The sequence below is a fragment of the Indicator indicator genome, chromosome 26 (genome assembly GCF_027791375.1).
Source record: "Indicator indicator isolate 239-I01 chromosome 26, UM_Iind_1.1, whole genome shotgun sequence".
Taxonomy (NCBI): Eukaryota; Metazoa; Chordata; class Aves; order Piciformes; family Indicatoridae; genus Indicator; species Indicator indicator.
Genome location: NC_072035.1, coordinates 11,994,002 through 12,010,905, shown reverse-complemented (window position 1 = coordinate 12,010,905; position 16,904 = coordinate 11,994,002). Strand labels below are relative to the sequence as shown.

At 54.7% G+C, this 16,904-nt stretch overlaps 1 protein-coding gene across 1 annotated transcript in view; it reads left to right on the top strand.

The window, feature by feature from the left end:
- Positions 1-8,828: 8,828 nt before the first annotated feature.
- MN1 (MN1 proto-oncogene, transcriptional regulator) overlaps positions 8,829-16,904 on the top strand; it is a 34,793-nt gene continuing 26,717 nt past the window's right edge. Inside the window, exon 1 of the mRNA XM_054392759.1 lies at positions 8,829-12,282. Within this exon, the coding sequence (XP_054248734.1) occupies positions 8,829-12,282 (3,454 nt within the window). The remainder of the gene's footprint in view (positions 12,283-16,904) is intronic.

The window sequence follows — 16,904 nt, the reverse complement described above, 5'->3', positions numbered from 1 at the left end:
TGGGATTAAATCAGGCTTTTGTAGGAGATGCTGAGGGGCCATGTGAGCTGGGAGAAGCCATGGGTATGGATGGCAGGAGAGTTTTAACCCTTTGTGCATGTGGTGGGGAGCCTGCAGAGGGCTGTTGCTGCTGCCGATGTTTGCATCTTAGCGTTCCACGTAAGGAGTTGGTTGCTTCTTCTGTAGGAGTTAGAGAATCATGGAATTGCTTTGGCTGGAAAAGCCTTCTAAGATCGAGTCCAACTGTGACACCACCATGGCTATTAAACCATGTCCCAAAGAGCATTGTCCACATGTTTTTTTCAACACCTCCACCACCTCCCTGGGCAGCCTGCTCCAATGCCTGAGCACTCTTTCAGGAAAGAAGTTTTCCCTGATCTCCAACCTAAACCTCCCCTGGCACAATTTCAGGTCATTTCCTCTTGTTCTTTCACCTGATACTGGGGAGAAAAGACCAATACTCACCTCACTGCAACCTCCTTTCAGGTTTCCTCTCAGCCTCCTCTTCTCTAGACTAAACCACCCCAGTTCCCTCAGCTGCTCCTCACCTAACCTGTTTTTCAGACCCATCACCAGCTTCATTGTCCTTTTTTAGACCTGCTCCAGCAACTCAATGTCCTTCTTGGAGTGAGGGGCCTAATTATTGAGGTGCACCAAGGATGGTGCATGCAGCAGCCCCTGTCAGCCCTGTGCAGGTGAAGTCCAGCCCTGTGTGAAGGCCCTGCTGCAGGCAGAATCACTGGACAGGGTTGTATGGGCACTGTGTCCATTCCTGGCCTTGCCCAGCCCACTGGTAGTGGCTGCCAGTTAGCACTGCCACTGTGCCACTGCCAGACTAGGTGCCCACTGCCTTGAGGACAGCTCTTCACTGGTTTGTGAGGGCTGAGGCACTGGTTTTTAAGCTGGACAAATCAGGAGTGTGAGCCATGGTTCAGCAATGGCTCGGAGATGTGAGTCATTCTGCAAAACCTTCAGAAGTAGTGTGCTAAACAACAAAAGCAGCAAAGGTGTCTGCCTGATGGCTCTGACCTCTGGGTCCCTCTTTCCCAAGCCTTGCTCTCACCCACAGTGTATGCAGCTTGGTCTTCAGCAGCACCTGGGAGGCTGGGACCCTTATGCAGGAAATGCCCCAGGATCAGGAGTGTGAGCCATGATCTGCCAGCATCAGCATTAGGTGACAGGGTAGGACGCTCTGACACAGCCCATGGGAGGTTCTCCAGGAAAGGCTGTTCTGGTCCATGCTGGGTAAGCAACATCTCAACCCACATCCAGCAACCCCTGCAGCTGCCCCTGCGCAGCTCTGCTCTGCCTAGCCACTGGGACAAGGTCTTGCAGGTGACAAGAGGGGACAGGCTTGCAAACACAGCATGGAAAATGTCATGGGCTTTCAGGATGTGAAAAGGAAGCACTAAGGTGAACACTCTCATGAAGCTAACAGGCAGGGCAATTAAGTCATCAGGACTTCACAAAATAGCCCCTGGTTCTCTCCTTTCACCATAGCTCAGTTCATAAGATGATGAAAAATGAATTAACATCAGGGGTTTGCTGGCATCACCCACTGTGAGTCAGACTTCCCAGATGCTCCAAGATCGTTCCTGTTCCACCAACCTTACACAAATCCCACCTGGTACAAGTCTAAGAAAACAACATACTAAAGCTAATCATACAGACTCCATCATGAAACACCAAGGAGGGTTAAATGCTGATCATCTGTACAGAGAGCTACTATTTTATGGATGTTTCACAGAGTTATTTTAGGAAATAGAAAACTTTTACTGTTTCTGTAGCTGGACTAATTCTGTCGTGCTGTATATAGGATCTAATTTCTTTTCTCCTACCCCCCATCCCAAAATCAAATGTGTAACCCTAAGGTTTGTGTCCTAGAGGTGGGAATTTGAAAGGATAATGAAGGCCAGGAGGTGTACTTGGGTCTACTGTAAAACAATTACCATAGATGGGAAAATTTGCTTTATCTTTTCCCATTGCTTTTACTAACCATGCAATCTTGATGCTGCATTGCTTTAGCATTGCCCTCTTTTTTTTTTTTTTTTTTAGTGATCTAAACTAGAAAAACTTAAATGTGTTCAACACATACAGCCAAGTGCCCCATGTGCTATAAAGGTTTTCACCTAACTGATATAAATGGGACCCAATTACTGAAATGATGCAGAAAAGCTGTTTGCAGCAAGGGAAAAAAAAACACCAATATTGTGCACATTTCACCTCTCATACAGAGGTACCTGAAAAAGAAAAAAAAATACAGAGCTGAAGGCTGCAGAGATGTAAAGAAACTAAACCAGGCACCACCCTGCAGAAGAAACAAATGGGAAAATCCTCTTGAAGGGCCAGATTCTGCAGTCACTGCCAACTGCTGCAGGAAGCAACTGGAAGTTTTAGTCCCTCAACTCTTATTACTCAGTTATGCGTTTTTTACAATTGGAAGCAGTCAAGTGTCTGAAGGGATTTGGTTCAAACTTTCCAGAAAACAACACTATTGGTGAAACTAAGCATGAAATACTCACAGCAGCAAGGCAAACTCCCCAGAAACTGGAGTTTTGCAGATGAACTCATCTTTAATCTCAGTTACAAACTAATCACCTCCAGACATTCCAACAGGGAAGGACAAGAAGTGACCAGGGATGTTGGATCCCCAGACATCTTTACACACCACCTTTCAAAGTGGTCCCTGGGGGCAGCCAGTGTTGTCCCTGTCCCCAGAGCAGGCCCCAGGTGTCCCTGTGTCCCCGGGTGACCAGCCCTTCACCTGCAGCTGGACCAGAGAGATGCCCCTCTGCCAGAAAAGGGCCATTCCTAACCCAAAACTCCTTCCTGTTCTTGGGAGCTAAAGCAGGTGAGTGCAACCAACCATTCTCTCTTCCAGAGGAGCACCTTCCCTTTTTTGGCTTTTTGGCTAGCTTATTTATGACAATTCTGCTCCATGCTCACTGTGCTGCCAGGCTCACCTGGTGATTTTACACACTTGCTTTCTGAGTGTGTCTACTCACCGTGTTTCCCTGACTCTTACAGACAGAAATGGGGTGAAAACCTTCCCCATAACGTCAGCCACCAGACTTTGAGACCATTCCTTCACTGAATGAGGGGTCTGGTGAGGGGTCTGGAACACAAACCCTATGAGGAGAGGCTGAGGGAGCTGGGGTTGTTTAGCCTGGAGAAGAGGAGGCTCAGGGGAGACCTCATTGCTGTCTACAACTACCTGAGGGGAGGTTGTAGCCAGGTGGGGGTTGGGCTCTTCTCCCAGGCAACCAGCAGCAGAAGGAGGGGACACAGTCTCAAGTTGTGCCAGGGGAGGTATAGGCTGGAGATTAGGAGGAAGTTCTTCCCAGAGAGGGTGATTGCCCATTGGAATGTGCTGCCCAGGGAGGTGGTGGAGTCTCCATCACTGGAGATGTTCAAGAGAAGCCTGGATGAGGCACTTAGTGCCATGGTCTGGTTGATTGCTTAGGCCTGGGTGATCGGTTGGACTGGATGATCTTGGAGGTCTCTTCCAACCTGGTTGATTCTATGATTCTATGAATATCCTTTTCTAGGAGTGGAAATCACAGCCAGGAAAAAACCATCAGCTTTTTTCTTTTTTTTTTTTTTTTTTTCTCACAGAGTACCTGTTGGGAGCCCAGCTCCAGAACAGGACCCACGGCTTGGGCTGCGTGTGACGTGCAGCGGCACCCAGCTGCCTTTGTGTGCTGCTCCAGATGGCTGCGCTCCCCAGCGCTGCCGAGGTTAGTTAGCAGCTACAATTGATACACCTAAAGCCTGACACAGGAATTAAATGGCAGCTTTGTAGAGCTGAGGGTAGAAACACCACGGAAAAGTGAGATGTGGCTTTGCTGGCTGGAAGGCTTTAAAAGGCTTCTTGCCTGTGGCTAGCTGGGCTGAAGGTTTTCTAGCATATGGGCTTGTTTTGTACAGCTTATGTGGTGGTTTCTTAGTTAGATTCTCAGTGGTAATGAGCCCACACAGTTGATTGCTGCAGGGGGGAAGGAAAAAAAAAATCATTCTGAATAGGTTTGCTGAATAATTATGAACTGAGCTGAACTCTTACATTTGCTTACTAATTGTACGGTTCGTGATGTTTTATGTATGATGCATTCATTTTGTTAAAAAGGACTTTTTTTCCCTTTTTTTTTTTTTTTTTTTTTTTTTTTGCTGAGCAGCAACTTTTCTCAGTGCAAGTTAAAGTGGCACTGTGGAAGGAGCCGAATTCAAGTCTGATGAATTGATGTCGCTTGAATTATTATTTTCTTTCTTTCCTTTTTTTTTTTTCTTTAAAGCATTAGCCCCACCATTGGGTTTTTCAGAGCTTGCAATATGAAACCCAAAATTGTGCTATTGTCTTGAGAGTAGAAATAAATGAATCCCCTCAACTCTGGATTTGGCAGGAGCAATTACTATTGTTAATTTAGAAAATAATCCCCTGCAGATACAGCTATTTAAATAATGCCTTTCCCTGCTTCCCCCAAGATGACCAAACCCCAAAGATTAGAAGTAAAAATATGTTTTGTAAAAATCCACTTTTCACAGAATCTCAGAATGTTAGGGGCTGGAAGGGACCTCAAAAGATCTAGTCCAACCCCCCTGCCAGAGCAGGATCACCTAGAGCAGGAACACATCCAGGTGGGTTTTGAGTATCTCCAGAGAGGGAGACTCCACAACTCCCCTGGGCAGTCTGTTCCAGTGTTCTGTCAACCTCACAGTGAAAAAATTTTCTCCTGTTTCCATGCAACTTCCTGTGCCTCAATTTCCACCCATTGGCCTGTCACTGGGCATCACCAAGAAGAGCCTGACTCGATCCTCTTGGCACTCACCCTTTACATATTTATAAATATGAGTGAGGTCACCCCTCAGCCTCCTCCTCTCCAAACTAAATAGCCCCAGCTCACTCAGTCTCTCTTTCTCACTCAGAAGACATTCTCCCCCTTGGTACAATCCTTCTCCTTAGCTGGATCATGGTGATCCTTGGTGATTGAAGTGCTCCTTGGGGTGCCAGTCACAGTCCTGCTCACACTCCCCAGCACTGCACCGGGAGCTGGGAGGTACAGGCAGGGTAGCAGCCCCAGGTTGTGCTTAGCCCAGAACACATCCCAGGTTAGACACTGTGTTTGAACCACTGTTGATACTCAATCACTAAGTAAGGTTCCCATCAGGAGCCTGTGGAAGCTGCAGCTGGTATAGACCTTCCATCTCATCAGCTCACTGCTTCCACTGTCAAAATATTTAGGCTGACACAATTTGCATGCTTGCCATCAGCCAGCTACACACTGCTCCTGAGCTGCATCTGGGCAGTGCTGCTGGGGAGTCACCATGGTGAAACTTTCATCCTTAACATTTGCACTTAGAAGATGGTGATGCCTGAGCCAGCAGTGGAGGAGAAGGTAAAACATCTGGTGACGAATGGGGAAGAAATGAGGGGCAAGGTGGCTGCTAGCCTGGGCAGGGACACCTCCTGCTCCTGTTGGTAGGCACAGACCAAAACTGAGGAGAGAAGAGGATTAATGCTTGGCCTTTGAGAGGATCAGTTCATAGACCAAGGAAGTTTCTATCCCTCTATTTTTAATCTCCTTTGCAGCATCACTTTGCTCTTCCAGAGTGTGTGTACTTGAGGACCAAACGTATCCTGAATTGTCTAGGAAATGCAAGATAAATCTAAATCAGTGAAAATCAGCCTTTTTCTGAAGCATTTGGTCTCTTCTGCAGAAGCCAGTGCTGCAGGAGGTATCTCTGAAGGGCACTACTCCCAGATTTAGGAAAGAGTTGCAATTTCAGAGTACCTGAGGTCTTTTTAGGTCAGCAGAAATCTAACTGCCTTACTGGAGCAATGTTCTTCCACATCACTTGTGGTACAACTTCCATCGCGGCTGCAGTACAGAGAACAGACCTTTTCTCCAGAGAAGGACCTGGATATAGACATAGCAAGGAAGCTGTGATAAAAATGGTCCCCTACAAGTAAACCCCAGCATGATTACAACTGTTAAGATACTGCCTTCAGTAATAAACAGATTGTCCAACTAGTATTTGGTGTTTTACACAGAAAGTGTCTTTCTAGGCTACTCTACAGCAGACACACCACCAAAAATTGGACTCCAGATGAGATAAAGGGGTGTTACTTCCATGAGTGGGCACTTCACCCACCAGTCTGTCTCAGCAAGGGCTGAGCACACCCTGCCCATGGCACAGATGTGCCAGCCAGAGCCTCTGTGCTGGAAGGACAGGCACCAAGACACTGATGTTGCTTTGGTTTATGGTGCTCTCACACGTTCTGTGGTGTTAACAGGCTTTGACTGGCACTCTTAGAATTGATCCAGTCTTTCCCCTTCTCTTTTAAAAATAATCAATTTTTTCAATCAGGTCAGAAAAATACTGGATACCAAGTGAGTTCTACTTTACACAAGAAGTTATTACCCTTTCAGGGCAGTAACAAGTTGAGGTGAGGAGTCGAGTGCCTGCCACGGCAGACACGGGCGAGCCCCGGTGTCCCTGCACTGTGCAGGTCCTTTGGTGTTCGGAGCTTGCCCTGGCAGCCAGAGCCTGGCACTCGGCAGAGCTACTGTTGGGAAGTACCTCTGGGGCAGCAGCAGTCAAAACGTGCCACCGCTGCTCCTGAAAGGTCCATCCCGTGACTGGGAACGGAACGGAGCGCCGGAGGCAGAGTGTGGACTCGCCACGGGTTGTTCACCGATCTGCCGCTACGGGAGCGCCCCTCACTTGCGCCCCGCTCTGCGGAAGCACGAAGACGACCGGCTGACCCGGCAGCACGGACGCCCCCAGGAGCCACCCTCTGCGAGGAGAGAGCACCGCGGGGTCGTAGGCAGGACGGGCCGTAGAGTGTAATGGCGGAGCGGGACTATGCCCCGGGACGGCACCGGGCAGCTGGTCCCGTCTCCCCTCGGGACCCGGCCCCGTCCTTCCGAGGCGGGCGGTGTGTACATGTGTGCGCTGAGCGCGGCCCTCGGCCTGCCCCACCGGCACCCGCTGCCCTCCGTCGGGGCGGTCTCAGTGCACAGACCTGCAGCCCTTCTGACTGCGGGGCTGCGGCCGAAGCGAGCCGCACCGAGGGAGCCAGGCTGCGCCTGCGGGGCGAGCGCCAGGGGGCGCTGTGCCCGTTCGGAAGAGCCGGCACCGACGGCGCGCACGCAGGCGCAGAAGGAGAGCGGCGGGGCCCGGCGGCGGCCCTGCCCCGAAGTCTCGGTGGGGAGCCCTGGGGCCATCCTGGACACAAAACCTCGGCGGAGAGCTCCGTGGGCATCCCTGCCCCAAAGCCGTCCATGCCGCGAAGCACTCGGCGAGGAGTACTGGGGGCGTCCCTGTCCCGCGGCCCTCGGCGGGGAGCGGCGCAGCCGTCGGTCCGGGTCCCCGCCGCTCTGTGGGGCCAGGGCGCAGGGGCCGGTGGCTCGCTCGTTCCTTCTGTCTCGGCGGCCGTCGCTCCCGTAGCGAACGAGGGAGGCTTTCCCTGCACCTCTTTGTGCTTCTGCCGGGACGCGCGTTCTTCCTTTTCTGCCCCGGTGCCAGCCCCGGAGCCCGACCCGGCCCGCCCCCCTCTCCCCCCCGTGTCACTTTGCTAAGTAATAATTTCCATGTCCAATTCCATTTCTTCTCTAGTTCTGAAATCTCCAAGCCATCAGCAAGGAGGATAGTTCACATGAAAACTAATTACACAAAATCAATATTTAATCACAGCGCAGCATCCTGATCCTGCAGAAAAAAATCCCTTTAAACTCTCCTGCCATACACAAACCCTACCCGGCCGCTTATTTATAGAGCTGCCTTCTTTTCTTTTTCTTTTTTTCCTTTTTCCTTTTTTTTTTTTTTTTCCGGGGCGGCAATAATTTTCGGGTTTGTTTTTTTAAACTATCGACACGTGCGACCCTGGAGCACCTGAAGCGCCTGATCCTAGCGGCGGTTTAACCTGACGGACGTTCTTCTCTCCGGGCAACCCCGGCTCTGACAACTCCGCTCCCGCTAAACCGGGACGCAGCGGCTCCGGGCAAGACTGACGGGGCGCGGAACGGAGTCCGGGAGCCCGGGGGTACAGCGGGGTCGCTGAGCCGCTGTTTTTCCCAGCCGGCGCCTCTGGGGTGGGTTTCGCCCCAGGCAGTTTGGGGTTGCCAGGAGTGCGGGACTGGCCGTGCCCGGCTTGCAGCACGGCCCCCGATCCCAGCTCCGGTGCCCCACCCGGCCGACACTCCGGAGCTCCGCGCAGCTCTCCGGCTGTCCACACTCCGTGTGCCGCGGGGGAAGCCTCGCGGCCGGCCCCGGTGAGCGGCCCGGGGCGAGCAGCGCGGAGCGGGCGGGGCGCGGGGCCGGACGGCGCGGCGGAGCCACCTTAACGGCGAGCCCCGCCCCGGGCCGCGCCGCGCTCATTGGCGCAGCCCCGATGGCTGAAATTCATCGCTGAAATGCAAAACTTGTTGCTGCTCCGCCAGCGCCGGCTGAGAGCGAGGGAGCGCGCCGGGGAGCGCGGCGCAACCCTCCCAGCGCCCGCACGCAGCGCCAGCTCCGCCACCCCGGCCCCGCCGCTGCCGCCGGAGCCCTGCGAGCCGCGGGCAGCGCACGGCGGGCCGGCGATGTGGCGCGCAGCTCCCGGTCGCCGGAGCCTATGAGCGGCGGCGCGCCGCCCCGTCGGCTCTCGGGCAGCAGCGAGCGGCGGAGCCGCCGGGTGAGCGCGGGCAGGCGGCCGGTGCCGGCGGCGCGGCGGCGGCGGCGCGGCAGGATGTGAGCGGGGCGGCGGAGCGGAGCGGTGGGGAACGGAGCGGGACGGCGGAGCGACGCGGCGGGGAGCGGAGTGGCCATGCCTTTCTGAGGAGCCGCGCAGGATGTTCGGGCTGGAGCAGTTTGAGCCGCAGAGCAGCGGCCGAAGCGGCGGGCAGGCGGAGCGGGGCTTCGGCCAGCCCGGACTGAGCATGAGCGCGCACTTCAAGGCGCCGGCCTTCCCCGGCGGAGGCCCGGCGGCCCCGGCCGTGGACCCGGCCCTAGGCGCTCTGGGGGAACCTCCCCTGCTGGGCATGAACATGAGCATGGCCGGGGACGCGTACGGCTTCCCGGGCCGCGGCCCGGCAGAGCTGCACGGCGGTGGCGGCGGCGGCGGCGGGATGCAGCCTCCGGTGCACGGCTTCTTCGGCGGGCAGCAGCCGCACAGCGGCCACGGCGGCGCTCACCACCCCCACCAGCACCCCCCGCACTTCGGTGGCAACTTCGGGCCCGACCCCGGTGCCTCCTGCGTGCACGGCGGCCGGCTGCTGGGCTACAGCGGCGCGCTGGGCGGGCAGACGGCGTTCGCCGACGGCTACGAGCACATGGCCGAGAGCCAGGGCGGTGGCGAAGGCTTCGGGCAGCAGCGCCCCGGGAACCTGCCTGACTTCCAGCACCACAGCGCCGGTGCTTCCAGCCACGCCGTTCCGGCGCCCTGCCTGCCCCTCGACCAGTCCCCGAACCGCGCCGCCTCCTTCCACGGGCTGCCGGCGGCCGGGTCCTCCGAGCCACACGGCATGGAGCAGCGGCGGCTGCCCGCGCAGGGCAGCGTGGACTCGCTGGAATACAATTACCCTGGCGACGGCCCCGCCGGTCACTTCGAGCTGCCCGTCTTCTCGCCGTCGGAGCCCGAGGGGCAGCTGCCACACTACGGCGGCGGACGGCAGGTGCCGGCGGGCGGCAGTTTCGCGGGGGCACCCGCCCTGCCCCGGGCGCCGGGCATGGCCGTGGCCAAGGCGCACCCACCACAACAGCACGGTGTCTTCTTCGAGCGCTTCGGGGGAGCACGGAAGATGTCCACCAGCCTGGAGTCGGGGGCCAGCGCCCGGCACCCGCTGATGCAGCAGCAGCAAGCGCCACCGCCGCAACCACCACAGCAGCCGCCGGGCTTGCTGGCCAGACAGAACTCCTGCCCGCCAGCCATCCCTAGGCAACAGCAAACAGAAGCCAACGCTCCAAACCCCAACCTGCAGGACAATGGGCCCATAATGCAGAACCAGCATGCACAGTTTGAATACCCTATTCACAGACTGGAGAACAGGAATATGCATCCCTACACCGACCCCGTGTTTAATATGCAGCACCCTCCTCCGCAACAGCCACCAAATCAAAGACTGCAGCACTTCGATGCCCCCTACGTGAGCGTCGCCAAGAGGCCGCGGTTTGACTTCCCCGGCAACCCTGGCGTCGAGCGCTGCGCCTCCTGGGGCAGTGGCATGCATGGCCCCGCCATGGAGAGCCACCTCTCCCCAACGGCCTACCCCGGTCTGCCAGGCGAGTTCACCCCACCGGCACCCGAGGCATTTGGGGGGCCGCTGCCACACGGCGGCCCCGAGCACCCGGCACTGGCGCAGCGCCAGAACGCGGCCCTGGTGATGAAGCAGATGGCCTCGCGCAGCCAGCAGCGCCTGCGGCCGCCCAGCCTGCAGCAGCTGGGACACCACGGCGAGGTGGGCCCGCCCGGCGGCCTCCCGCCACCCGCTTTTGAGCGAGAGGCTGGCGGTGGCCGTGGCTTCGACCCACCGGCACCACACCTTGCCCCTGACAGCGCCTGGTTTGCAGGGCCTCCACCGCCCGGGGAGCTGCTACCGCGGCGCATGGCGGCACCGGGGCTGCCAGCCGAGGCGGCCCCCCATGAGCTGGGCTTGCAGCCGGGTGGTGCAGCCGTGCTCTTCCGACCGGGTGCTGGTGGGCTGGGGCTACAGGAGCCGTTGCGGATGGCGGGCGAGGGCCCGGCGCAAGCCTTGCCCTCGCCTGGTGTCCACCCACCCTTTGCGCCTGCTATGGGTGGTCTCTCGCAGTTGCAGTCGCCGGGCGGTGGGGTGGCACTGCCCAGTGCCCCGTCTGAGCGCCGTGGCCCTGCTGACTTTTCTGCCCAGCCCAGCTTCTCCTTTGCAGCAGCGTCACGGCAGCCAGCGGCCCATGGGGCTGCGCCAGCCCTCAGCGCCTCGCCAGGTGCCTACCCACCACCCCCACCTGAGTTCCCCCCTCCGCCACCACCACGGCCTGCTGCCAGCAAGCTAGGTGCCCTCTCACTGGGCTCCTTCAGTAAGCCGGCTAGCAAGGACAATGTCTTTGGGCAGAGCTGCTTGGCTGCCCTCTCCACTGCCTGCCAGAACATGATTGCCAGCCTGGGTGCCCCCAACCTCAATGTCACCTTCAACAAGAAGAGCCCAGCTGAGGCCAAGCGCAAGCTCAGCCAAGCCGATCCTGACCCACCACCGCCTGCCACCTCGGACTACTTCCCAGCAGGGCCACCAGCAGGTGGGGGTGGCACGGGCAAGGCGGCAGGCGCTGCCCCACTGTTGCCCGCTGAGAGCAGCCTCTCACCCGGCTATGCCCTGGAGCCGGCAGCCGGTGGTGAGGGGAAGGCGGGTGGCGGGCGGGGGCGGGGCCGCCGGAAACGGGACAGTGGGCATGTCAGCCCTGGCACCTTCTTCGAGAAGTTCTCAGCCACAGAGGGTGGTGGGGCTGGTGTCAGCCCGGGGCAGCCGGCAGTGCCGGCGGCAGCAGGGGGCCCACCAGGGGCCACGGGTGCAGAGCGCGGTGGGGGCACCCCCCATGACAAGCCCCTGACCTCGCCTTCCTGGGGCAAGGGTGGTGAGCTGCTGCTGGGGGAGCAGCCCGACCTGATGTCCTCCCTGGACAGTGGCATCCAGAGCGTGACCAAGTCGGATGGCAGCTCCCCCCACGTGGACTTTCCTGACGAGGTCAGCACCAGCTACGGCAACGAGGACGAGGTGTCCTCCAGCTCCGACAATGCCACCTCCAAGCCCACTCGCAGCCCGCTGCTGGGCGGCTCGCCCAAGCTGCCCCGTGGAGAGCACGCACTTCTCAACGGACAGAAGCCCCTGGCCCTTGGCCTTCTCAGTACATCTACCTCGACCCCCGACAGCTATGGGCTCAGCACCACGGCAGGCACCCATCCTGGCACACCGAGCATGGAACAGGTGCGGACCCCCACGAGCACCTCAGCCCAGGACGAGATCCACCCCCTGGAGATCCTGCAGGCGCAGATCCAGCTCCAGCGGCAGCAGTTCAGCATCTCGGAAGACCAGCCCTTGGGGCTGAAGAGCAAGAAGGGGGAGTGCACGGGGCAGAACGGGGACAGTGACCTGGGCAGCTGCTGCTCAGAGGGCGTCAAGGGCGCCATGAGCACCATCGACTTGGACTCCCTGATGGCGGAGCACAACTCCACCTGGTACCTGCCCAGTGAGAAGGCCCTGATGGAGGGGCAGGAGGAGGACAAGCCCATGGTGCCCTGGGAGAAGCCCAAGCCCCCAAACCCCAGCAAAGAAGGTATTGGTCGTCCTCCGTGGGTGTTGGCTTGTGCTGGGGGGACAGTGGGCTACTTGGGGAAGGGGAGGTGGTAGGGTTGTGGCCCCAGAACACTGAGCACACACCGGATCTGTTCCACTTCTGATGGGGACCTTAGCAGGTGCTGGGAGTCCTCCCGTGCCAGGCCAGGGCTGTGGGATACCAGGAGGCTCTGCTGGGGTGGTCAGCAGTGGGGACAACGTGCCTGCTGTCTGGCCACACCTGGGTGATAGCTGTTCCTGTGCTGGTCTCTGCCACCAGTCCCATCCTCATTGTCCCTCCTGGGGAGTGGCCCCAGCCCTGGGCTTTTGGGAATGCTGAGCAGAGGGTATAGATTGCTGAGGAAGGGCCTCCTGCAGAGCCCCATGTGGGCCAAGCCCTCCAGCCATTTTCCCCAGACTATTAGATTTTCCTAAGCCCTAAAAGCACATTTGTGTTGGTCACAGTGAGGCTGTCCCCCAGTTCCAGGTATTTCCCTACCTGCACTACGAGCCTGCCAGCAGCATGATGCTCAACTAAAAGGCTCTTAACGTGTTTTTTTTTTCCCCTCTAATAGAAAGGCAATTTAAATTAAGGCTCTGGGTCTGCTAGTATAAAACTTGCTTCGTTGACAGATGTTTAATTTCGACATTAGTTGTCATTTTTGATCCTTCCCTGTATCCAGAGGGCATCGTAATTCCCCAAGCTCAGGAAAAAAAATATTTTAATGGAAAGCCCTCTATTATAAAAGCTGTTTAAGATAAAGATGATTATAGATTCAATTGGTTTCTATTTTTTTCATATCAAAGCTATATTTTCCAAACTGCCTGACTGCGTGCGTGGACGTTACGATGGATGCACGTGTGTGTACCTGCTCGGCGAACGCACGCAGGCAATTTTTCAGTGTGCTTTAGGTGCAGGTGTGTAATTTACACAGTATCAACTCATTATTTGTGCCTGGGAAAGTTGACGTTTTGGTCCTGCTAGCCTAGTTTGTTACCATTACATCTGGTGGTACGCGCTGACTTTTTATGTCCTCTGTGTTTAGTAATTTCACGAAGAAGGGTGTTGGGAAAATCAAAAGGGAGCTGGTTTGAAACGGGTCAGTTTCCTAACCCCAGTTCTGGTTGGCTTTCCAGCTTTGGCTTTCTGAAGCGTGAATCCTAGCCCCCATGGTTTGTCTCTTTGTTCATGGTTAATGCCTGGCGCAGGAGACTCTCATTTCAGGCGAGAGTGTTTAGCATGCACAGCAGACTCTAGGAAGCCCATCAGCATTCTCCATGCTTCACCCAGGCAAGGACATAAATTGGTTTGTTTGGGGCCCTTCTTTTCCATTTTTAAATGGAGTTGCACACAGCATCCTTCCTGGCCCCTTCTCCTTTATTGTTTCTTGTACACAACATCTAGATCTGACTGGATCAATAGCTAGTTAGCACAAATCACAGTTCCTGTCACTTCTACCTTGGCAGACTCGAACACATCTATACGTTCTCTCACAACACACGCACACACACACACATCTACATGCTGTACTGTACATAGAAATAGATTTGAATGAGTAACTTACTCCATACATCTTAATTTCATGGATTAAAAAGAAAAAAGGAAAGGAAAAAAAAAAATCCTGAGCAGTGATTTAATCCTGAACAGCACATCTATGAAAAGTGTAATTTGGCTTAAAGGGATGTATATTTTTGTGTGTCTGTGTCACATAGAGTGGTGCTCTCTTTAACGTCTTTAAACGCACTCCTACGTTCACTTTGATCACCGCTATTCTTAGTAACAGGCAGTGAAATAAGGAATTGCTTTCTGGTCGCGATAACCACTGTGGTGCTTTTCAAACAGTTCATCACTTGGAAGGAAAACCATTTAATCAGTGCTCCTATATAAGGAGATGTTTCAGTATTTCAGAGGCTTAACGTAAAATAGCAAACCAGTCTTAACCACGACACGCTCATTCCGGTGCACACTTTAGTCACTTGAAAGATTTGAATGGGCCGGTTCTTGGGATGAGGAAATTGATAGAGACCAGCAGAGAATTTACTTTAACTGTTGTTGGAAGTGATAAACATACAATAGGTGAGGCAGAGCAGGCTGTTCTCCTCAGCCAGAGGAAATCATTTAACTTTCCAATGTCATACCCCCGAGTGTTTGAAAACTGTGATTAAGAAAGGGCTTTATTTATCCAGTGTCTGAGGGTTTAAACCTTGTTAGTTGTTGGGGATTTGCACCGTGGTGTTTGTTGCAGCAGCTCCCCGGTGAGCTGTGGCAGGGTGATGTTCAGGCTTCAGGCAGCGCTGCTCTGATTGCCAGCAGCTCCTCAGCGCACTGCTGCTGTGCCAGGGAGCATTCCCTGTTTCCTGGTGTGTGCAGTGTTGCTTTCATGAGTCCTTAGACCCAAGTTCCCTTACCACACAGAGGCATTGCTGGTGGGCCCCTCATGACACCTGCCCTGACAGGAGGGGAAGTGTTGGATGATTTATCCTTCTCGTGGCACGGGATCCATGCCTCCCTCTCAGTGGGCTCCGGGCAGGGCTGGTGGGTGTTGGAGACAGGTCCCCCTTGGAGGGTGTGGGATGTGGTGGCCACTTCCCGCTGCTCTCCTGCGGTACAGAGCTTGGGCTGGAGCTCTGGCTTCCCTGCTGGCCGAGGAGGTGCTGCTTTGGGATGGGCAGGCACCTCGAGACACAGCACAATCAGGAACTTTTCATATGCTCCGTTAGCACCTGCCTCACAGGGGGGAGCAACTTGTTTGCATTGTTGAATGGCTGCTCGATTCCTTGTAGCTCGTCTCTCTTTTCTCACAACGGCGTTAAGTGGTTTGATATCTCCAGCAGAGCAGTCCGTGTGAGCTGGGAGCTTTAAAAGCAGATGGGAGCAGGGATGTTATTTTGGGTGCTGCGGCTGCAACACGTACACACCTACACCATTCAGTGGCTGCCTGTGGCAGTTCCGTGCCTGTGTGCTCACATTTTTGTGTCTGAATTTAACATCTTTCATGCTGGCTGGATGTGGCTCTTCCCTGAAATGCTATATTCTGTAAGGAGTTTTTTCTGATATGTCATTTCTTGTGCTGACATGTTTTATGAGAAGTGGCTGATAGTTTGTTTTTTTCCCCCAAAATGCTTTCTAGAATTTAGTATTTTCCTTTGCCGTGCAGCTAGAGCTGGGAGTGAGGTATTGTAGTAGAGTCTAGAGGGGTTGTGTGGACTTCCAGCACCACAGCTCTAGCTAACAAAGACTGACCAGATGAAATTCACTACAGAGCCCGAGGCAAGTGTAACGGGCTTTCCTTTGCCTGGTTTGGCTGAGCCAGAACAATTTCCCCTTCAGTGAAATGTTGATTAGTATTCTCTAGAAACCCAGCAATTAAGTGCTGATGGGGTTTTGCATTTAGTTTTTAATTGAAATTCTGAAGGTCCCATACTGCAGATGTCAGGTGAATATGTCACCATGTAACCTAGAACAAGGCAGGGTCTTAGAGGGGAAAAAGGGAGAATATTCAGTAGCTTGGTGGCTGTGAGTCTGCCAAAGGTGCTGGACATGTGCAGTGCAGCACCAGTACTCCTCATCTCCCAGTTTTTGTTCATGTTCTGTTGTAACATCAACCCCATTGCTAAACGCACCAGCCGGCCAGCGCCGCTGCCTGAGCAGTGGGCAACCTCTGCACATCACCACTAAAGGCATTAACAAAGGTCAGATGTGGTCCAGATGTGGCCGGGAGCCTTTGTTTTCTTTCTCTTCCCAGGGTGTTCTGCTGCCTGCTTTCATTTTAAATACTGCAGAATTCTTTGGAGAGGCTTTACCCAGGGACCTGTTTTGTTCACTGGGAGCATGCTTGTCAGAGCTCCTATGAGGTGTTTTAGTCCCTTAAATGTACCTGAGAGTGCTTTGTGCTGGGGTTGGTGGTGGTTGTGCTTGGGGGGTGTGTGTGTGTGTGTGCTGTGAAGGGGGGTTTGCGCTGTTGGAGTTCACTGACGGAGCTGAGAGCGCTTTGCAGCCATGGGTCTGTGATCCCTGACGCTGCTTTGTTTGCTTCAAAGGGCTGCTCAAACTTACACGAGGAATTTTAGAGGTTAGTGGGGGGGAAAAAATGTTTTTTGCCTTTGCCAAGAAGTTGGGTGATACCCCTCAAGATATGAAGCACACATCGTTAACAAATGATCTGGATCAACACGCAGCTTTTGGAGGAGAGAACACTTGCGTTGCATGTTGCAGGAGAGAGTTCAGGATGCCTTAGGTTTGGGTTTAAATGATCTTTTAAACTACTCTGACCTGTTAAAAAAAAAAAACAGTAATGGAGAGGTTGCGCCTGCTTGGCTTGGCTTCATGTGAGTGACAGCAATACTCTATTGTTTACTCTGACTCACTATAATTTTTAGTATTTTCTACTTGAAAGTGGTCCTGTTTAGAAATGTTTTCCTTTGTTTGATAAACATTCAGCAGCAGTGTGTTTGTAAACCTTCACGGCAAATATTGGAGAAGGCAAGGGGCAGGGCTTTCAGTGCTGTTTGCTGTTGCTGCCGATATTTAATGCAGAAAGTGAGTGAATTTACTGGCATTTCAGTAACCACCAGAGCCACTTTGTTTGCCTGTCCATCCGTACGTCTGTCTGTTAATTTTTT